General features: G+C 33.6%; 1 protein-coding gene across 1 annotated transcript; it reads right to left on the reverse strand.

Moving 5' to 3' along the window:
• Positions 1-1,850: 1,850 nt before the first annotated feature.
• SEM1 (SEM1, 26S proteasome complex subunit) lies at positions 1,851-19,351 on the reverse strand. The gene is made up of 2 exons (XM_021712986.1): positions 19,312-19,351; positions 1,851-2,390 (listed from the first exon to the last, which is right to left on the reverse strand). Exons 1-2 carry the CDS (start codon positions 19,349-19,351, stop codon positions 2,050-2,052), a joined length of 381 nt encoding a protein of 126 aa, XP_021568661.1. The 3' UTR covers positions 1,851-2,049.
• Positions 19,352-23,475: the final 4,124 nt, after the last annotated feature.

The raw sequence follows: 23,475 nt of genomic DNA on the forward strand, positions 1-23,475 counted from the left end.
ATGTATTAGGCCATAATACAAACTTCAGCAAACTTAAAAGAATTAAAATTATACAAAGATTATTCTCCGACCTCAGTGCAATTAAGTTTAAACAAGCTAAACAGACATTTCAGACCTTTACAAACATATTCTAAGTAACAAATGGATCAAAAAAGAAAGAACAATAAAAATAGAAAATACTCTACGATGAGTGAAACCAAAAAGACAACATTTCAAAACTTATAAGATGCAGCTAAAGTTGTGTTTAGAGCGAAATCAACGGCTATGAGTTTCTATGTCAAAAACAGATTGATAATGCAATAATGCAAATCAATAATGTAAATTTTTATCTTGAAAAATTAGGTGAGGAGCATAGCAATCTGAATCCAAAGCAAGTAGCAGAAGGAAATTAATACAAATTAAAATAATAAGAAATTAAAACTATACAATAAAGATTGATGATAACTAAATTGGTTCTTTAAGAATATTCACAAAATTGAAAAATGTTTAGATGTACTGACAAAGAAATAAGTCATTATTAAAAATCACAAAAGTGGAAACTTGACTACTAAAAGATACAGAAAGATTTATAAGAAAACACTACAAACAATTATATGCCAACATGTTAAATAATCTTGATGAAAGGAACAATTTTCTAAAGAGACATTGATTTCCAAGTGTTATGCAAAAGGAAGTAAAACAAAATAGATTTATAGTAAGTAAAGAGGTTCAATTAGTAATGTATAACTCCCCACAAAGAATTCCCCAGACAAAGACACCTTTACTGGTGAATTCTGCAAAATATTTCAAGAATTAATCCCATCCCCCACAGTGCTTTCATAAATAGAAGAGGAAAGTGTGCTCCCCAACTCACTTTAAAAGGCTAGTATTGCCCTGATATCAAAAACAGACAAAGATATCACAAAGAAACTACAGATCAATATCCCTTGTGTGTATAGATGCAAAATTCCTCAAAACAATACCAGTTAAACTGAGCCTAGCAACCTCTAAAAAGTATTTTACAGCATTACTGAATAATACTTATTCCTAAATTTTTTAATATTCAAAAATCAGTCAATGTAATATACCATACTAATAAAAAATGGATGAAAACCATATAATAAATTCAATAGATGCAGAATAAGTATTTGAATACAATATAATACGTTTTCATAGCAAAAACTGCCAACAAAGTATGAAAGAAGAAAACTATCTCAACTTGATAAATATCATTTATAGAAAAAACCCACAGGTAATATATTTAAAGGTAAAACATTAAATGTTCTCTAACTATGATTAGCAACAAATCAACATTACTTGTTCTTGCTACTTGAATTCAGTATCGTGCTGGAAGATCTAGTTAAAACAATTAAACAAGAAAAAATACAGGGTATTCAGATTGGGACAGAAGAGATAAATTATCTCTATGCAAAATGGGATCGTCTTATAGATAAAGAAAAAGGTCTAAGGAATTTGCAAAAAAGCTATTGGAACTAATACATTAATTCAGTACATTTTCAGGATGTAAAGTAAGCATACAAAAATCAATTGCATTTATATACACTAACAATAAATAATCTGAAAATAAAACTAAGAAAACTATTTCTTTAAATAGTACCAAAAAATAAAATACTTAGAATACATTTAACAAAAGATAGTAAAAGACTTGTACACTAAAAATTTCAAAAGAGTGTTTAAAAAATTAAATGCATTATAAATAAGTGGAAATATTATCCATTCATGAATTGGAAAACTTAATTTGTTAAGATAGCAATAGGTTCTCAAACTGACCTACAAATCAGACACAATTTCTACCAAAATTCAGGTTGCCTTTTTTTTCTTCTTCTTCTTTCTTTCTTTTTTTTTTTTAAATCAAAACATTTAATTTTCTTGTAACAAAAACAAAAATAAACAAGCAGAAAATGAGATAAACATTCTTTGTAAGATGCCCCATCCTTAGTTCTCTGTCCCAGAATTTAGTAAACAGTTCAAGTTTCATTACTTTAACACTTCTTCTGGATGCTATGAAGTCTCCATCTTATAACCATGTTTCTCTAGTTCAGCTCCTAACTATTTGGAGAAGTCATCCTCGACATTGTCATCATCCCAGTTGTCCTCCCAGACATGTGCATCTTCATCTTCATGCAAGCCAGCCCAGTCTTCAGCAGGGAACACCTCAAACTCATTGTCTTCCTCCAAGAGACCCAAGTCTACCGGCTGCTGCTTCTCTGACATCTCATCGCTGCCCTCGGCGCCGGAGACCCCTGGGTCAGCAGGGCACCCGGGACCCTGTCGCTCTCTCACGCCGCCGCCGAGGGCGCTGCCTTTCTTTAAAGCTGAAATTGACAAGCTGATTCTAAAATTCAGAGAGAAATGCAGAAGTTCCAGAAAAAGAAAGAAAAAAAAAAATCTTGACAAAAACCAAATATGGAATGTTTTTTATTTCTAAACTTACCACAAGGATGTAATAATCAAGACAGTGTGACACTAGCAAAAAAGATTGGCATCTAGATTAATTGCACAGAAAAAATAAAGGAATAAACTTATTTAAATGATTGATAGATTGTTTTGCTTATTATTTTACAAAATAATTAAATGAGGGAAAGGGTCGTCTTCAAAAAATGAAGTTGGGACAAATCGATATTTAGATGAAAAAGAATGAAGTTGAATGTCCACATCACACCATGCACAAAAATAAACTTAAAATGGATCAAAAACATAAATATCAAAGTTAAAATTAGAAAATTAAAAAAACATATTCACAAATATTTGTTACATTAGATTAGGTAACCATTTCTTATTTGTAGCATTGGAACACAAAGTAACAAAATAAAAATAAAATAAATGCCCTTTATAAATATTTTTTAAATGTGTTGGGAGAATACCTGACAAATACAGAAATACAACTGACAATTGGGAGAAAATACTTGGTAAAGGACTTGTTCCCAGGCTCTTACATATCAGCAATAAAAAGACCAATAACTAAAATTGAAATAGGCAAGTAATTTGAACTGATATTCTCTAAAGATATACATGTGGTCAGTAAACACATGAAAGGATGCTCAACATCTTTAATCATTGGGTAAATGCAAATTAAAACCACAAGGAAATATCACTTTACACCTACGTGTTTGGCTAAATTAAAAAGCACAATAACAAGTGTGGGCTAAGATGTAAACTTAAAGCCCTCATGCATTGCTTTTCGTATTGTAAAATGGTACAGCCATTTTGAAAAAAAGTGATTTGGTAGTTATTCAAAATGTCAGCATAAGAATTTCATATGACTCAGCAACTCTACTCCTAAGTTCATTTTCAAGAAAAATGAAAATACATGCTCATGCAAAAACTTGTATATGAATGTTCATGGCAGTAGTACTTATAAATAATCGCATAGTGGAACCATACAGATGTCTAGTAAATGTTTAATAGATACATAGAAACATGGTATACTCATGCAATGGGATATTATTTGGCAATACAATTAAATGGAATAATCTTGAAAATATACTAAAATTATATAGTGGTGAATTTTGAACAATTTTGGGAGTATATTAAAAAGCTAAATTTTTAGTTTTAAAATAATGACTTTACAATATATGGAATTAAATAAGTTCAATAAAACTGTTGTGTTTATTTTTTTAAATGTAAACATGGGAATAAAACAGCTGCCACATTTTTTGAGTACATGGGTGGAGTAAAGGGAAGAAAGGAAGAATATGTTATGAAGGAAAAGAAAAGAACTGGCGAAAAACATCTTCCCTTCCATTTCTTCCTTTGCTTTTCTATGGAGAGTCAATTATCTTGAACTTTAACTTGCAAGTGTTTTAATGCTTCTGAATTCTAGGTGAAGCATTGCAGAGCGGAGCTTCTACCATGAGGCACTAGCTGGGGTCTTTGAGCAAGTTTCTCAATCCTTTTACAGTGTATTTCATCATGTCTAAAATGAAGCTATACTATCCACTTTGGGGTTGTTATGGTAAATAAAGGTGATTGCCTAGCTAATGTTTCATACTATAGGTAATTCAACTGTGACTTATAATAACTTCTTTTGTAAATTAAATGGTATATTATTGAGAGTATGAATAATCATTCTTAATTCTTATACTAAATGTTGTGTGTTTATTTATGGTAAGGTGTATGTTACATAGATACTTGTCACCAAACTTTCTGGTCTGGTTATCCTGTTTTGAACTCCTTCATTGTTGCTGTGTCTAGCAAATTGTTGTTGTTGATATTTTAAATATATTATTTTATGCTCTTTTTTTGACTTTTCATGATGAAGAGACACTCAAGACAAACTACTGCCATAATAAATGATACCAGATTTTATTATGTTTTGACAGAATTGAACTGCTATCTCTTTTGTTAAGCTTGTAACTTTCCTTACACTAGTGAATTTTGAATATTACATTTAAAAACATAATGAATAAATACAAAGTAAGAACGTAGACTCAAAATGTAACTTTTATGCTTCTAGAGTTAATTATGTGTGAATTTAATCAATTGTTTCAGTCAGTTTAGTGTTGCTGTAAGGAATACTTGAGACTGAATAATTATTAATTTAAATAAATTTTTCAAAAGATTTATTTGGTTCATGATTCTGATGGCTAGTAAGTTCAAGATTGTGCTTCTGGTGAGACTCTTAGGGTGCTTCCAGTCATGGCAGAAGGGAACTGACTGCATGTACAGAGATTACATTGCCAGAGAGGAAGCAAGAGAGTAGCGATGGAGGTGCCAGGCTGTTTTCTACAATTAGCTTTCCCAGGAACTAATGAAGTGAGAAGTCATCATAGGGAATCTACTCTCATGACCCAAGCACCTCTCCTTAAGCCTCAACTCCAACATTAAAAATCCAATTTTAACATGGAAGTTGGAAGCAATAAATATTCAAATCATGGCATCAGTGTTAATATGTACAGAAATATATTTCTCAGATTTGTGTATCTAAAACTTAACATAGTATCTTGATAATGGCACAGTATAGAATAAATTCCTGTTGAATTAATACATCAACCTCTTGTTTTTACCTTTTCTTTTTTCTTTCTTTTCTAATACCATATGAATGTTAAATATTTCATCTTATTTTTATTCTGCTTATTTTATGTTGTACAGTATCAAGTGTCTCCACACACATTTCAAAATATATTTTTTGCAATAACTAATTATTATGACAGCATAGCATTTAATTTAATGTATGTTTTAACCAGCTTTATTATTTGTTTATGTTAAAGTGTGCCCACTCAATCATATATTTCAAAAAGTTTTCAATACCTGTATAACTTAAATACTTTTGTAATTACCTGTAAAATTACCATCACATATAAAATATAGACTATTCCTGTTACCATAGAAAGCTATTTCTAACAGAAACTCCTCCCCCCTCATCTCATTTTGGCAAATGATCTTTTGGTCATTATAGATTACACCTGTTTTCTAAATTTTCATACAAATGTGATTGTACATTTTGTCTCCTTTTGTTCAACATAATGATTTTGAGATTTATTTATGTTTTGTGAATATCAGCAGTTCCTTGTTTTTACTTGACTAATATTACATTGCATGAGTATATCATAATATGTTTGCTTATTCATCTGTGAATGGATACCTAAATTGTTTCCAGTTTTCTGCTCTTATGAATAAAGTTGCTATGAACAATCATGTACAAGTCTTAGGATAGGCAAATGCTTTCATTTCTCTTTTGTACATTTTTGCAAGTTAAATCATAAGATAGTATAAGTGCATCATTTTACTTTGATAAAATCCAATTTATAATGTTTAAATAATTTATATTTTTAGTTTATAAGAAATTTTTATAATCAAGGTAGACAAATTTTCTCCTGAATTTTCTCCAAGAGATTTGTAAAGTCTGCTCCAATATTTTTGTCTACGGTGCGTTTTTATTTAATTTTTATGTATAATGTATGGTAAAGGTTGGGGTTCAGTTTTTTGCATATGAATATCTAATTGTTCCAGCACTATTTGTTGAAATAATTACACTTTTCTGGCTAAAGGATAGTGGTATATTTATTGAAAATCAATTGTTTATGTATTTGTGGTTCTATTTCTTCACAATATTTTGTTTCATCCATCTATATATCCATCCTTAGACTAATTCAAATTATTTTGATATACTGCAACTTTATTTTGTCTGTTGTAAAATCTATTTCCAAATATTTTGAACTTTTGAAGCTAATTTAAATGGAATTTATTTTTAAAATTTTCAGTGTTTCATTGCTTTTATATATAATTACAACTGATTTTTGACTTGTATCTTGTGGTATTACTAAGCTCACTATCCGCTTTAGTTTCTTTTTGTTCTGTCAGGATTTTCTACACATGCAATCATATCATCTCTAAATAGAATTTTACTTCTTGCTTTTCTTTCTGTATAATTTTTATTTATTTTTCTGGTCTTATTACACTAATTAGGATCACCAGCACGATGCTGCATAGAAGTGACAAGAGCAGACATATTTGAGTTGTTGTCAATATTAGAGAAAAATATTATTAGAAGCTAGCTCTAGATTTTTTTCTAAAGACATGATACAGAAGCAGTTTTCCTCTATTGCTAGAGTACTGGATTATATCATAACTGAATGCTGAATTTGTTCAAGTGATTTTCTGCATCTATTCTTATGTTCATATGAAGTTTCTCCTGTATTCTATTTAGACGTTGATTTTTACTGGTTGATTTTGAAATATTAAATGAACTTTTTCCAGGAAAAATCATTGATGGATGGTGCATTATCACTTCTATGCATTACCGAAATGTTTGCTAAAACTTTGTTGACAGTTTTGCATTATATGCATAGTGTATATTAGTCTATGGTTTTATCAGTAGCAGAGTAAAACCATCTCTTTACATACTTTGTAGTCCTTTGCATTCTACTAGTGTATCCTTAATGTATCCTGAACAACATTTGATGTTTCTAATTGCTTTTCGTTATGTCGTAGTATTCTTTTTGCTGAAATGGCCTCAATCATGCTTCCTTGGCTTACTTCTGCATTTCTTAAGGTTTCTATAAATCTTTCCCAAATTATTATTTATTATTATTATTATTATTATTATTTTTGAGTTGGAGTCTCACTCAGTCGCCCAGACTGGAGTGCAGTGGCCGCTCCCGGCCACCGCAGCCTCGACCTCCTGGGCTCCGGCGATCCCTCCGCCTCAGCCTTTCTGAGTAGCCGGAATTACAGGCATGCGCTACCACACCCAGCTGATTTTTTGATTTATTGTAGAGATGAGTTCTCGCTGCCCAGGCGGGTCTCGAGCCCGCGGGCTCAGACAATGCACTCACCTCAGCCTCCCAAAGGCATGGGATTACAGGTTGAGCCACCAAGCCCGGCTTCTTTCCCAAATTAGAATAATCTGTATCTGTTTTTATATTTGATCTCTCTCTCTCTCTATATATATATATCTTTGTTTAGTTCACTTTTTATGTCTCATTCTTATTCACTAGCATCTAAAATCCTTGAGCACCTGGAACAGGACCTATTCAGTGTTATATAAGCAACAGGGCAAGAAAATAGTGTTAGGCTGAATTAACAAATAAATGACTTGCAGTGACTATGTGGAATGAAAGGAGACTTTAATTAGATTTAAGACTATGAGATTCTTAAGAATAGGTTCAATGATAAGGAATAGTAAAATTTATCTTCATACATATATGGAATTTACAATAATATGACTTTAGGATGTTACATGCTTCTAATATGAATTACTTCTGTATTTCATGTAAATATAATGTGTTATTTTAAACTTTTTTACTCCATATTCCTGTGAAATTCTTGTTGTAATACAAATGTTTCTATAAATATTTGAAAGTCTAGAATAAATTTTTGTTATTATATAAAGTATTTGGTTCCACCTCTGGAAACTTTCCTATAAAGATATTTTGAACTACATTATTTTAAAATATATTTTTGTAATTTATTATTGCTTTAAGTTTACATTTTTGTCTGCTTTTAAACATCTTAATTAGTAATTTTACTCAAAAACTGAATTGAAGATTCAAGTTTATTTCTATATTTCATACAATGTTATCTGAAGATATTAACCTTTATACTTTCTGTTGCAATCATAAACATTTTCCTGTTATTAGCATTAATGTATTTTTCCATTGATCTTTTTAAAACTATGATAAGCTTAACACTAGTAAACATTTTTTTTTTCTTTTGAATTGGCATCTTTGTTGCCCAGCTGGAGTGCAGTGGCATGGTTATGATTCATGTAGCCTAAACCTCTGGGTTCAGGCCGCCTGAGTAGCTGGGACTACAGGTGGATACAACCATGCCTAACTTTGTTTGTTTGTTTGTTGTTTGTTTATTTTGAGATGAGGTCTCACTATGTTGCTTAGACTGTTCTTGAACATCTGGGCTCAAGCAATACTCCCTCCTTAGTCCCACAAAGTACTAGGATTACAGGCACGAGTCACAACACCCGGCCCATAAGATTTTTAAAGCATTTTCTTACTTTCAACTTTTAAAAAGAAATTGCTTTATGTTTCATAAAACATATTCTGACCCTTGTGAATGTAAAAAAATGTGACTTACTGATTGCCAACCCCAGAGTTTTCTGTCAGTCTTGATTCTGCTCAATTTAACAGTGGTCTTGCATACAGTTGATCACAATGTTCTTGTTACTTGGCTTCATGGGGTAGCATTGCTTTCTCATCTTGCATCGTATCACTCCAATCATTCATTTTTGCTCGTGTAGCAAAGGCACTTCCTGAGATTTCTAATATGCCATTTAGAGTATACAATTAATGGTCAGAGTTGGTTGAAGCACTGTGGGGGCTCCTTACTGTCGGCTGTCTCCTGAACTCACAGTCTATGCAGGTCTCAATAGTAATAGATGCAGAGGGAGCAATATAGAGGGAAAGAATGTGCCATTTAATCCTAGCGTGATTCTTCATAAATGTTCCATGTTCAGAGTTTGGGATTTTTGTTTCTACAGCAAGCAGCAGTTTTTTATTACAGGACACATTTTAAGTTTTAAAAGGAAAGGAAAAAACTAGACTTTCCTTCAAGTGACAAAGCTCTTAGAATAAATAAGTGCCAGATATTAACCTGTTTAATATAGTTAGTACATTTATCCTACATATGACAAGGCAATGCATTATTATATACTCAGGATGAAAGTGTCTAGAGAGACGCAAAACACAATGGACCAAAAGAGTCATTTGTTAGATGTTGTACATTTTCTTCTTTAATAAAAGGTACTATGTCTACAAATGCACTCTTTTATTTGCACGTTTGCCTTTCAACTGAAATATGTTATCTAAGCCAACATCATTTAGTCAATTAATCCATTTCTTAGTCTTGGCTTAGGCATTTTATATCTGATTCAAATGTTGCAATATATACAATTGTGAAATCAATCAATGAAATAATCAACAGCTCTGAAATGTTTGGTTTTATTAGGGTTGAAGAGGCTTTGAAAAATAAAGTGATATCGAAATTGCCTTTTCTACGTTTGCTAATCTTACTTATTAATTCAATCAACTATCCTAAGGCATGGATTGACCTGTCTAGAACAACTTTTACATTTTAAAATTACATTTTAAAAATGTAATATGTAAGATTTATTTTGGAAATATCACATTCGTGAAGAGGAAATGACAGAGTATAGGCACCAGAAGAACTGGGATTGAAACATGATTCATATATCAGCTGTGTGACCTTGTCCCAAACATTTAACACTATGTGCTCATTGTTGAGAGATGCACAATAAGTATAATAATGACTGAGATGTATAATGAATCTTTATAAGGACTATGTGTAATACATTGGGAATGTTATTTGGAGTAGCAAAACAGAAAGTCTAAGGTATTCCCCTGCTCCACAACAACCAGATCTGGGTTGAACCTAGTTCTGAGGTCACGATGAAAGTAGAAAAGTTCTTGAAAGACTCTCAGATAAGCAAACAAACATGAGCAATGTTAGAGGAGTTTGAAGTCAGACATTCATGGTCAAAGTCAGAGTTTTAGTAATTGGAAGCAGAGGCAGGAATAAGATGGGCAGGATCCTGAATATTAATAGTAGCCTGAGAACCTGGGAGAAGAGACTAAGCAGTAGAGACTACAACAGCAGAGGGTCAAAATAAAAGGAGCATTCTGGAACAGCAGGAACCAAAAGGGACTGATAGAACATTGCTGCAAGGGTCATAGAACATTGCTGCAAGATTTTAAAATTTTGAACAAAACTCATGTAAAGAATCTAAGCCTGAAACTCTCATCTGAGACCTGCAATAGCTTCTGTTTAGGGACACACTATGGCTACTGGAAGTTGCTAAAGCAACCCCTTTCTAGAGGAAAGAGCCGAGCAGGACTCATGCCTGTAATCCCAGCATTTTGAGAGGCTGAGACGAGAGAATTGCTTGAGGCCAAGACTTCAAAGCTGCAGTGAGTCATTAATCTTGCCACTGCACTCTAGTCTGAGTAACAGAGCAAGACTATGTCTCAAAACAAATAAAAATTAAAATAACAAAAAATTTTAAATGGAGGAAAGAATCACACAAATGCTCAAAGGATGTGCCTAATATAAAAGAAAAATTCTTACCCATGTGTACCAGTAAAGTCCACAAAATATTTATAACAACATTTTTGGAAATTAAACAAAATTATTAAAGTGTTCTTTGCCAGAACAATTGAAAAATAAAGTGAAAAAACCTGTATAGCAGTGAAAATTACTGGACCCCACCTATATTTCACAAAATGGCTAAATCTTACCAATGTAATATCGCAAATAGTGAAAGACTTCTCTCAGCAAGGTCAGACTAGGCAATTTAGATCAATATTCCACTGAGAAGGAACAGTAAAGCTGTACAAACTATAATAATTACCTACATGAGGACATCTAAGAGCTAACAAAACAATAAAAATTACAGGAACATCATCAACTAAAAATAACAACAGAGTTGAACCTAGCATTTGGAATCTTTTTTTTTCTATACGATCATCTCCCAATTTTAGTATAAAAGGCTGAGAGGCTGGGAAACAACCAGATTTTATAACCTTTAAGTCCTTGGTGGACAAAACAGAAATTTCCTAGTCTGACACAACAGGAGAGATAGGGAGACAGGAAAGAAAAAGATGAAAGAGAAAAAAAAAAAAAGGAGAAGAACAAAGGAGAGAGACTGAGATATACACACACAAAACAAGAACAGAGAGAGAGAGAGAGAGAGAATCTGATAAAACCCTTGAATAGATGATCACTGACAACATTTAAACTTAGAAATTTTACCTAATTGAAAATATCCTCCAAACAAAAATTGAATGAACATTTATCCAACAGAGACATTCAGAAATGTCTTCTGCAGGCAGAAGAAAAATGACAACAGATGGAAGCTTGAAAATACACATAGAAATTAAAAGTAATAGAAACTGAAAATATGCAGATAAATTTAAATAAATATGAATATGCAAAACAAATATTATGCATTTGAAATGTATTTGAATGTATATGAAAAACAGCAAGAGTATATAACCTATGTGGAAAATAAATACTTAGCACCTTCTAATGTATTTGCATGCACCAAGGAGACCAAAAAAATGCCAATTTTTAGTAAATCAAGAATGTATATCAAAATTTCTAGGATAACCACTATGGAGCAAATGGAAGGGTTGATGGCCATCACATTTTTTTAAAAAGTAGAAAATGCATAAATCATGTTAAAAAGGCAATTTCAAATATGAGTTGCTTAAATGACATATAGCTAAAATACACAGTTTCAAAATGTTGAAAATAAGATAGTTTAAAATGATATATCATATAACATTCAACCAAAGGAAAGTTAACATAGCTATGTTAATGTCTAACAAACTAGACTTTGAGTCAATAAAAAGATAATTTAAAAAGAGGACAATTTATAGAGATATAATTTAATTCACCAATAGACTACATTAAACTAAACGTTATTCTGATACTTGTTAAAAAAGGAAATCTTTTTAACAAGGAACTACTGCAGTGGGGTTTTACAATAGTGGATAAAGATTGGGCTCAATTCTGAGTACAACAAGAAAAATATGGAGATTTATAGACGAGAAGTAGTGTGGTGGTCATTTGTCGAAAAATTGCAAAGAGGAGGAAACAAGTGGGATAAGGGGGCTTCAGAATATAGTGACTTGACAGAACTCTTGCTAAAGGCTGGCCAGGGTGATCAGATAATCACAGAAGAAGATGGTGAGGAATGAGAAAATTTTATCAGATACCCATGCTGGGAAATTATCACTAATCTTATTCTTATTCTTGAAAACAAGGCCTAAGATGGGCCTGGGTTGAAAAAGAACTTAAAGGAGCCTGATTAAAGTTTGATTAAGAAGAAAGCCTTTGTCCAATAACAATTGTAAATTTGTATGCTTTATCAATGAATGGAGAAGAGTGACCAGAAATTATCAAAATTATATTAATCAGAAAGGGTAATAGTTAAATGAAAAGTTAAAATACAAAGAATTATTTATAGTATTTAATTATACAAATTAAAAAGCTTTTATTTGAAGCATTGTTTCAAATGGTACCTTGTTATACTTTAGTCTTATGATACCATGCAAAATAAATATTCATGAATATACAGAAAAAGAACTACACAAGAGCAATATATAGCGACACTTATTATATGAAATAGATATAGATTATATCTAAGAGCACATCATCTGTATACAATATTAAAAAGCATTATCTACAGACTAACATCTCTTATCCACCTAGATACATATTCATTTGGTTATCTGTCTAGTAGCTAATAGAATGCCAATTATAGTTCAGTACATTTTTTTGTTTTTATTTTATTTTATTTTATTTTATTTTAGGTTTGTGGGGTAAATGTGAGAATTTGCTACATAAGTATATTGCATGAAGGTGAAATCTGGGCTTCTAGCAAGCAGTCTGCCCCGGATAGTGGACATGATGATACCTCATGGAATGTTGTATGCCCCTTACACCCTACCCCTTCCTCCTTTAACAAAGCCCAGAGTTTGTTGTTCCTACCTTCATGCTTGTGTGCCCAATGTTTAAGGTCCACTAATGAGTGAGAACATGTGGTATTCAACTTTATGTGTCTGTGATTCTTCTAATCCATGAACCTGGGATGGTCTCCCATTTGTTTGTTCTCCCATTCGTTTGTGCTGTCCTTGATTTGTTTGAACAGAGTTTTATAGTTCTTGTAAAAGTGTTCCGCCTGTTTGGTTCGATGGATGCTGAGATATTTTATCTTTCTTCTGTGACTATTGGGAATGAGGTTGTGTCTTTTGTGTTTATTTTTCTTTTTTTTTGTTTTTTGTTTTTTTTGAGTTGGAGTCTCACTCGGTCGCCCAGATTGGAGTGCAGTGGCCGCTCCTGGCCACCGCAGCCTCGACCTGCTGGGCTTCGCGATCCTTCCGCCTCAGCCTTCCGAGTAGCCGGAATTACAGGCATGCGCTACCACGCCCGGCTGAATTTTTGATTTATTGTAGAGATGAGGTCTTTCCAAGTTGCCCAGGCGGGTCTCGAACCCGCGGGCTCAGGCAATCCACTCACCTCAGCCTCCCAAAGGCGCGGGATTACAGGCTGAGCCACCGAGCCCGGCTGAGGTTGTGTCTTTTATTTAGTTCTCAGCCTGCTTGTTGTTGGGGTATAGAAGTACAACTGCTTTTTGCACATTGATTTTATATGCTGAGACTTTACTGAAGTCATTTATAAGTGCAAGGAGGTGTCTGACAGATTCTCTAGTATTTTCTAACTGTAGAATTATATCATCTGTAAAGAGGTAAAATTAACCTTCACTTTTCTTATTTAGATATCCCTAATTTCTCTCTCCTGTTTGCCCTCACTAGGACTTCCAGTGTTTTGTTGAGTAGGAGGAATGAGAGTAGGTATCCTTGTCCTGTTCTAGTTTTTATAAGGAATGTTTCCAGCTTCTGCCCATTAAGTATATAATATTGGCTGCAAGTTTGCCATAGAGTTCTTACTATTTTGAGAAATGTTTCTTTGCTGTCTAGATGCTTGATGGTTTTTATTGAGAAGAGATATTGGATTTTATCAAAAGCTTTTTGTGTGTCTTTTAAGATAATGATGTGGTTTTAGGTTTTACACCTATTTATGTGGTGGATTGCATTTGCTGAGTTGCATATGTTGAAACAGAAGAAGAAGCCCATCTGGTCATAATCAAAGATCCTTGAAATATGCAGCTGGATGTCATTTGTTAGAATCTTGTTGAGAATTTTTGTATTAATGTTCATCAGGGAATTTGGACTGATGTTTACTTTCCATGTTGAGTCTTTTCCATTTTGGGGTATCAGAATGATATTGGTGTCATAAAGTCAGCCAAGAAGAATTCCTTCCTTCTCAGTTGTTTGAAATACTTTCAATAAGTTTGCTATCATCTCTTCCTTGTATGTCTTATAGAATTCAGCTGAGGAAACACTTGGTCAAGGGCTTCTTTTTGGAGGGGAGGTTTCTTATTACTGAGTCAATTTCTTGAATTGTTATTAGTCTGTTTAGGTTTTTTTTTTTTGGAGTTGGAATCTCACTCTGTCACCCAGACTGAAGTGCAGTGGCCGCTCCCGGCCACCGCAGCCTCGAACTGCTGGTCTCCAGCGATCCTTCCGCCTCAGCCTTCCAAGTAGCCAGAGTTACCGGCATACACTACCACGCCCAGCTGATTTTTTGATTTACTGTAGAGATGAGGTCTCGCTGCCCAGGCGGGTTTCGAACCCACGGGCTCAGGCAATCCACTCACCTCAGCCTCCCAAAGGCGCGGGATTACAGGCTGAGCTACCGAGCCCGGCTTGTTTAGGTTTTTAATGTTTTCTTGTCTCAATCTTAGGAGGTTATGTGATGCCAGGAATTCCTTCACTTTATCTAGATTTTTTCGTTTACTCACATACAAATGTTCACAGTAATCTCTGATAATCTTTTGTGTTTCTTCAGGGTTTGTGCAACATTGCCTTTTTCATTTCTAATTGTTTATTCAAATTTCTCTATGTTCCTACATGATGTTTTTGGCCTTTATATTATTTAGCTATAACTTTATTTTAATGATTTCTATTTTTCTACTAATTCTTGCATTGGATTGGTTTGCTCTTATCTTTCCAATTTCCTTAGGTGAGATGTAAACCTGTTTACTTGAGATCCTTCTATTTGTTTTCTTGTTATGTGCATGCAGTGTTATAAACTTCCCTCTCGGTAGTCTTTTCCTGGTACTCCAGAGGTTTAGATGGGTTGCGTCTTTTTTTTCCCCATTTATTCCTAGGAATCTATTTATGTCTTTTTTAACCCAAAAGTAATTCAGAAGCCTGATGTTAAATTTCCATGTAGTTAGTTGTTTTGGGGGAGGGTTGTTGACGATATTTATTTTTATTCCACTGTGATCTGAGAAGATGTTTGGTATGATTTCAATCTTTTGAAATTAGTTTGCACTTGGTTTATGGCCAAGTATATGATAAATCTTGGAGTATGCTCCATGTGCTGATGAGCGGAATGCATATTCTGTGGTTGTTGGGTCAAGTGTTGTATAGATGTCTATTAGCTCCAATTACTCAAGTGTCATGTTAAGGTTCCAGATTTCCTTGTTAACTTTCTGCCCTGATGATCTATGTAATGCTGTTATACATTTTAGAAAAAAAGAGCCTATTTTCTTAGTTAAAAATATGTTATTCTCTAAGCACCAGAGGACCTAATTCTAAGAGGATGGCAAACCAGCATGCACAATATATTTCACATAAGTAATAGATAATTTTGATTTTTTAAATTCTGTAAATATTGTCCTAATATTTAAGAGGTAGCAATATTGCTAGATGAAGTAGATAATAGTGTATTTAATATCTACTCTAATACTTACATAATTATATAGTTTACTACATATATCAAGAGCAGAATGTTAGTTTTAAGATTATAAAATTATTTTATCCTTCAACTAATCACAAAGATAGCTTTTGTTCTCTCTCTCTTTCTCTCTCTCTCTCTCATTGTCTCTCTGTCTCTTAATTCCCAGCTCTCCACTTTGATGTTTTTCTTGTTTCTAATCTTTTTTATTGTACTATGAATTCAATAAGACAAAAGTGAGATAGATGAAACTTGGAAACCAGTGGATTTATTTAATCAGAACAACAGGAATGTCAGTAATACAGTAATGTTAAAAGAATTCAAACCATTTCAGTCTGCTTTATAATCAAGTTTCCACTAACAAATCTCAGAATTAAAGAAAATCTTTTAGAAAAATATCTCTTCCAGTTTACCATAGTGTTTTTACCTCTATATTTGAGAATTTAATTTACCATTAAAAGTATTAATTTCTGTTTTGAAAAATCTCTATAAAACCTATGTTATAACTGTAAATATTTCAAAGTAGTATTTTACAAAGGCAAATATTTCAATTTATTTATACAGCAAATTTCTCTTCTGTCTTAGAAGTATAAGGAGAAGAAATAAGACCAAAGACATAAACTGGAGAAAACCTGATATTCAAGGCATAAAGAGAGAAAAATGTGAAAAGAAAACTCAGAAGAGGTACTAAAAGGTGCAGAGTCTCAGAAGCTAAGGAAAGATAAAAAAAAAAAGAAGTTGTCAATAGTGTCTAATGTCACATAAATATTAGTTAAGTATGGATTGAAAAGTATCTGACCATTTCATGCATCTCTATCTAGACAAGGCAGAGACGACCTTCTCTTGATGAATTTAATTGCACGTAAGGATAGAAGTCAGACTGCTATTGAGTTAAAAGTGAATGTAAAAGAGAAATGCATGCAAAAATAATGAAATTTCAATAAGGCCTGTTGTTTAGTAACAATGTTGTACCAATATGCATTTTCTGATTATGATTTTGTGCTGTTGTTATATAAGATGCTAGTTTTTGAAGAAGCTTTGGAGAATTATGTGAAAGATACATACAGGAATATCTTTATTATTTTTATAACTTTCAGTGAATCTATAATTATTTCAAAGTCAAAAGTTAAAAAAAATTAATGTCTGATTCAATAACATATGTATTCAATAGTTTTACTCTATACCTACAGCCAAAAGAGATAAGTAACAGTAAATAATTTTAAATTCTACTTAGTTTATATTTCATAATATTTTTGTTGTTTAATTTATGTAACCTTTTGAGCATTACTGTAGATTTGAGCAAATGAGTATAAATACTTTTATGTTGGGAGCCAGATTCTCACTATAGAAGAAGGAAATAAAACATATGGCATAGGCAAAGGCAAGAAAAGAATCTTCAGTGTTAGACTACAATCAAAAATAACAGTATAAATTTATAATTTCAACATATGCCAATATATTATAACACTATATCTATATATTTGTCACAATATAACATACTTATAGAATATAGTTAACGTATGTGTGTTTTATGTAGAAAAAGAAAAAATGAAATGTAATAAGGCACAGGAGATTCCTGAACTTATGATTTCACATAAGATTAAATATACTCATTACTAGTGAGGAATCATTGCTTCTAGGTTCTTTCAGTGGACAAAGTCAGTAGTAAGAAAGATAAGTTTGTCTTGTTCAAACCCAGCAGAAATACGGTGTATGATAACAAAAAAGTGGTCCACAATGTTCTGGAGTGTGTGTGTGTGTGTGTGTGTGTGTGTGTGTGTGTGTGTGTGTTAGAAAGAGTGCAAATAAGCCGGGCTCGGTGGCTCAGCCTGTAATCCCGCACCTTTAGGAGGCTGAGGTGAGTGGATTGCCTGAGCCCGAGGGTTCGAGACCTGCCTGGGCAACTTGGCGAGATCTCATCTCTACAATAAATCAAAAAATTAGCTGGGCGTGGTAGCGTGTGCCAGGAGTTCCAGCTACTTGAAAGGTTGAGGCGGAAGGATCACTGGAGCCCAGCAGGTCGAGGCTGCGGTTGCCGGGAGCGGCCGCTGCACTCCAGTTTGGGTGACTGAGTGAGACTCCAACTCAGAAAAAAACAAAAAAGAAAGAGTGCAAATAAATCCTAAAGTAAATGTGGCAACATGTTAGCAACTGGTCAATTTGAGTAATTTATCAATGTACTTAGTAAGATTCTTGCTACTCTAAATTTGAAAATTATTACCAAATGAATTCAAGAAGGAGCAAATGTAAGATTAACAAATAAAGATAAATGTAAACTAATGTTATTAAAAATTTTATTTTTAAAGAAAAGAAGATCAAGGTAATGATATTTAAGTGAAAGAAAACAGAAATAATAATTTATTACCAATAATAACATTCAGTTTTTTTTTGAATATTTTCCTTGTCTTGTCCATTTTTCAAATGCTTTTCATGAATTAATTAATTTGATCCACACAAAATCCTGTGGTGATAGGTACTATTTTCCACTTTTACAGAGAAAGAAACTGAGGCAAAGGAACTCTTATTTAATTCAGTCAAGGTGACACAGATAATAGTTGGAGAAAGTGATTTGAGCAGAGGCAGTCCACTTCTAGAACCTGTGAAACCAACCATCATATGCAGTTTAAGTAAACACTTTCACACATTGATTAAAAGATTCACTGTTAACAAGATGTTGAATCTACTAAAGGAAGTTCCTTAGGATAGAAAGGATTGTGTTTTAAAATGTGCATGAAAAGACTAGCTTCAAATAGGATAAGGGACATTTCTTTTATCAGTTTGGGATCTATTGTTGCAATTCAATAGAGTGATAAAGATGATTATTAGGATAATTTATGTAAATGTGAGTATTACATTAAATGAAATCATATTATATATCATTTTGACCAGTCATACTATTAATGATGATTAGAAATTTTACCCTGCTTCATAGGCATGGACCAAAATAGGAGATTCTGTTATAAACAACTGGCTACTTTTCATGTTTACTGTAATAATTTCTTGAGCTGAAACATAGCAACTAGCATAAAATAATTTGAATGGAAATATTAGTGTGAAAAATATGCCAATTTAATTTTTAACTTGATAGTAGAAATATTTTGGTACAAGTCACATAATATTAAACTGGTAGCCAGTTTACTTAGTCATGCATATATCAGATAATTATTGAGAAACAGTGCTACTCTTATTGCAAAACATATGTAATACACATATGTGACCATATGTTTATAATGGGTACTTGTGAGATAATTTGTTTGTATTAAGAATATATATATTTAGAATTATGTGATAGAGTATATGTACCACCATTACCACAGTCCAGTGAAAAAATTCAAATTAGTTTTACCAACTGCCGATTTCCCTACTGACTAATATTGTGGTATAAAGTTGATTATTATCCTAACTGATTATTCTCTAAATTCCTTCATATTTCCATGCCTGATTCAGGAAAACACTTGGATATTGTTTAATCACTTCTGTGACAACTCAATGATGATAACTCTGCTCGAATTCTTAAATAATTCCATTTACCTATCCAGGCAAGAATTCGAGCAGAGTCATCATTGCTCATGATGACATGTGGATCATTTCAGATTATGTCTAAGTTTTTTGGTCAGGATCTCAAATTTTTAGGATTAAGCAAATTTACTGCCTTAGCATCCTGACTAGTTGAGATTATAGGTGTCCCACCTTGCCCCGACTTACCCACAGTAATTTTGATCTACACTTTCCCTCCACAGCACATAGCCCTACATCCAATGAGCACTAGTGCTCATCTTGATATGGATTTTTCAGGTCAGCCTGGGCTTCAAGCGTGTCAGCTCAAAGGGTTGGCCAACTAAGCCCCAGAGAGTCATTGAGGGGCTGGTAAGCTTAGTCCCAGAAGTGTCAGCTTTTAACAGGCTGGCAATTCAAGACCTGAGAGTGTTGAGATTCAGTGGGCTGGCAAGCCTAACCCCCGAGGTGTCTCAGCTTCAGAGTTTCACCTTCTTCTGGCAGCTCTCCTGGTTAAGCCGGTTCCATGGACTGGCAAGCCAGCCTCTGGGGTGCATGACTCTTTGGCTCTGATGATCTTTTACTGCTCTTCAGGTCGCAGCTCTTCAGGGTCGAGGTTCTTGTCTCATGACCAGGAAGAATGAGGGACACAGGCAACCGGAAAGTGAGAACGTAAGATTTATTGAGAGGACAGAGAAGCTCCCTCATTGGGAGGGGACCCAAAAGGGTTGCCCATCTGGGGGTGAAAACCTGGTGCTTATATAGTCCTAAGTCCAAGTCGATTGGCTAGCACTAGCTGTGAAGTGTAGCTGTTCAGATTGGTCAATATTAAGGACCAATTGACAGGAGATAGGAGCCTAATGGTGTACTGATTGGTTGCTTTTTGATCCCAGCAGTGAGTACTTAAGCTCTAGCTTGAGATACTTGCAGGGATTTTGTTTACCAAGACTGAGGCTGAGAGGCCTGCCAGGAGTTCACTACATTGATATCAGAGGGCCCACCTGTCTGTCTGCCTAGCCTTTCTCTAGTTATCTCCTATCTCAATCTTACCTGCATCATGTGTTTTACATAAACACTACACATTTACACATCACACATATGACACTGAGAGAGTAGATAATCAGCAGCTGGTTAGGTAGACAGAGAGGGAGGGTCTTCTGGAGACATAAGACTGCAGGAATGCCCCCTCACTACTCCCATTATATAATTGTTGGCTGAAAATGTAGTTAACGTGGTTAAGAACATCCTGTCAAACCCGAATGCACCACTAAGAGGAACTTTTTGCTGCTTAAGTGCAGGTACAATAGCTTAACTAAATGTCCTATCTTGACCTTGGCTTATTATAATATCATTAACATAACATTAGCATTGAGATTTTACCCCACTGAGTGGGCTTTTCTGTGATAATTATGGGTAATATTCAAGATGGAGTAACGTTTTGGTCAAGTACCTGCATGTGCAATAAAAATTGGGTCTCAGGAAAATAAGGGGTGGATGAGATGTAAATGAGAGAAATGTCCCTAGAAAAGATAAGATAAAAGCCACAAAAAAACCTTCTAGCACCAGGTTGCCCATTTCAAGTCCTCTCTCTTTTTAGGGGGAAATTTTTTTTTGCTTAATAAATTCCTTCTTTCACTCATCCTTTTGGTGTCCACATTCCTTAATCTTCTTGGTCATGGGACAAGAACCCGAGGTTGCTGGTTTAAACTGACAGTGGAGTTCAAAACTCCTACAACAATATTGCAATGACTACTATAATGCCCTTCCTCGTACAGTATTGTGTGGTATGAGAGTCCCTAAACATATGACAAAAAAACTGAGTCCTAGTATCCTGTAGTTTTCACTGGTGCCTACAGTTAGAAGAATTTATTTAAGAATATTAAAGATGTATTTTATTAATATGCTGTATGTTTTCAATAAGAATGGATACATGGAATGTTTTCAGAAAATGTATTATTTTGTAAGAGTTTGGCTATTTCTTATTCATATCTATAATGGGATCAGGAGCCAGTAGAGTTAAGGCTTGTGGGACTGGAAAGAAGCTAAGAGATGGATTGAGAGGAGCTTTCAAGTGAAGATTTGGTGGATCAGATCTTGATGCATCAGGGCTTAAGAAATCCTATGGTGGGGAGTCAAGGAGATGTGTTGTGTACCCATTTGGTTCAAAAGGTCAGAAGATTGAAAGAGGGAACTTCTTGAGGACAAAATTTGTCTTTGAGGGTGTAGAGAATTCTTTACAAGGAGCAATTCATTAATATTTAAACTTAGCAATTGGCTCTCATTCCAAGCCAAATTCATTCATTCTTCAATTGCTAAGTGTTTATTAGTAGAACTTATTATAGAGTATGCATATTCCTAAATCCCTTTCTTTCTTTTCTCTTCTAATTTTTATCAATGACCCCCTTCTACCACTGTGGTGAGAGACAAATTTTAGTTTATATTGTAGACTGCAAGATTAAATCCAGGTTTTTACACTAGTGTTTGAACTCCTTCCATTAAAAAACAAAAAAGAAGGAAAAGCAAATTCAAGTTCTAATCTCACCTACACGTATTTATAAACAAAATTCATGCTCACATTTTGTTATTAAATACAATATTTGCATCTCCATTTCAACAATTACATCTTAAGTGACATTTGCCAGATCTGTCATATGGCTATCATGCCATTAATGGCTATTAAAATTGTACTGGAGACTGTTTCAGTCCAACAGTTGCAACAGCAGTAACCTAATTGATTATGGAAACTAGTCTCTGATGACCCAAGTGAATACTTTTTGACTAGTGACTGAGGGGAATAGAGTTGTTAGAATTTATAGATTCCATCCCATTCAGCCCTTTTTGCCATTGTCTTCGTTTGCACTGCCAGAGCACAGAGAATTATTGGCTTGGGGACTTTGGCATCTATACATCTGAGGTGTTACAGATTCATGACACTATTTAGAGAAATAAACACCTGCAGGGTGATGAACTGATGAGGGTGCTGAATGCATTGGCTAATGAAGGTTTCTGGAAATCTACCCTCTCCAAGAACAAGAAACCTCTTTGCGTCTCTGCTTTTTCTCCAGGTCACTTAAATACAGAACTGTAGGAATCCTTGGTGCTGTTTCAAAAAAAAAAAAAAAAAAAGGAAAGAAGGAAAAAAAGAAAAAGAAAACGAAAAGAAAAGAAACAGCACAAACAAAAGCTATCCCTATTTCTTCTGCTTTCTGAAATGTGAATGTTTGAACAAGACAAACAAGTGCAGAGACTTGATTTAGATTAGAGGTTCAAACATGAATGAATGTCTAAAATTGCGGTCTAGTCTGCCTAAAGTTAGTGGCTTTTTTTTTGTCTTTCCATTCTCCCTTGATAATCTGCATGACTAACATGACTAACCAGCTAAGGGTGTTTCAGAAAAATTGGCATGGCAATTTTTGTCACATATAGTTTGAAATCTATGGAAATAATGAGGATTTGAACCAGTGTTTTAAGAAAAAAAAGGCACAATTTGTGAGATATATGAGCTAGTTCACATGCTGTTTCTAAGTAGTTAGCTTGTCATTGCTCTCAGAAAAAAATAAGTGAAAATAGCCCAATTTTATTTTCTTTGCTCATAAATCTTTGGGTTATTTTGATACTTAAGACACTGAAGACTAAATAAACAGATTGTTGCAAATGTCATAGCAGCACCTCTGAGCCTGGTAGGAGCTTAAATTTTACAGTAATACATATTTGATAATAGCATACAACTAGAGATTACAGGAAATTTTAAGTACAAATGAGTTTAGATTAATATAAGTAGATCTTTATTAGAGTAAAATGCAACCATCAAATTATATTTTAAACAGAGAGATGGGAAATACTCACAACTTGAGCTGAATAGCATAGAAAAGAAAAAATACACAAAAGTAAGGAACTAAGGATATATGATAAGCAACACTTCAAATGACTGACTTCACTAAAACATGAAACCTTATTTCTGTGTCTAAGTAGTACTCTACAAACAAAGAAGAGAAGCAAAAGCCAAAAGAAGCTTTTTGTGTGTGTGTATTGCTATTAATTTCCATAGGGCTTGATTAAGACTTTACTCCATTTCTTTGTTATTATAGGTGACTCATATATGGATGTTAATACATAGTTATACATTTGTTAAGCAGAATTATAAATAACCTTAATATACATCCTTCAGTTGTTATTCTAGTTTGAATTGCTAAGTGCTGT

Source organism: Carlito syrichta, unplaced genomic scaffold (assembly GCF_000164805.1).
Source record: "Carlito syrichta isolate Samal-C Ts95f unplaced genomic scaffold, Tarsius_syrichta-2.0.1 Scaffold303983, whole genome shotgun sequence".
In the NCBI taxonomy this organism is placed as follows: Eukaryota; Metazoa; Chordata; class Mammalia; order Primates; family Tarsiidae; genus Carlito; species Carlito syrichta.

Coding starts and splice junctions, on each gene's coding strand:
- SEM1 (XM_021712986.1), bottom strand. CDS start 19,351: ATGAGCAATGATGACTCTGCTCGAATTCTTGCCTGGATAG. Junction 2,391..19,311: donor TCGAATTCTTGCCTGGATAG/GTAAATGGAATT, acceptor GGTTTTTGTCAA/GATTTTTTTTTTTCTTTCTT.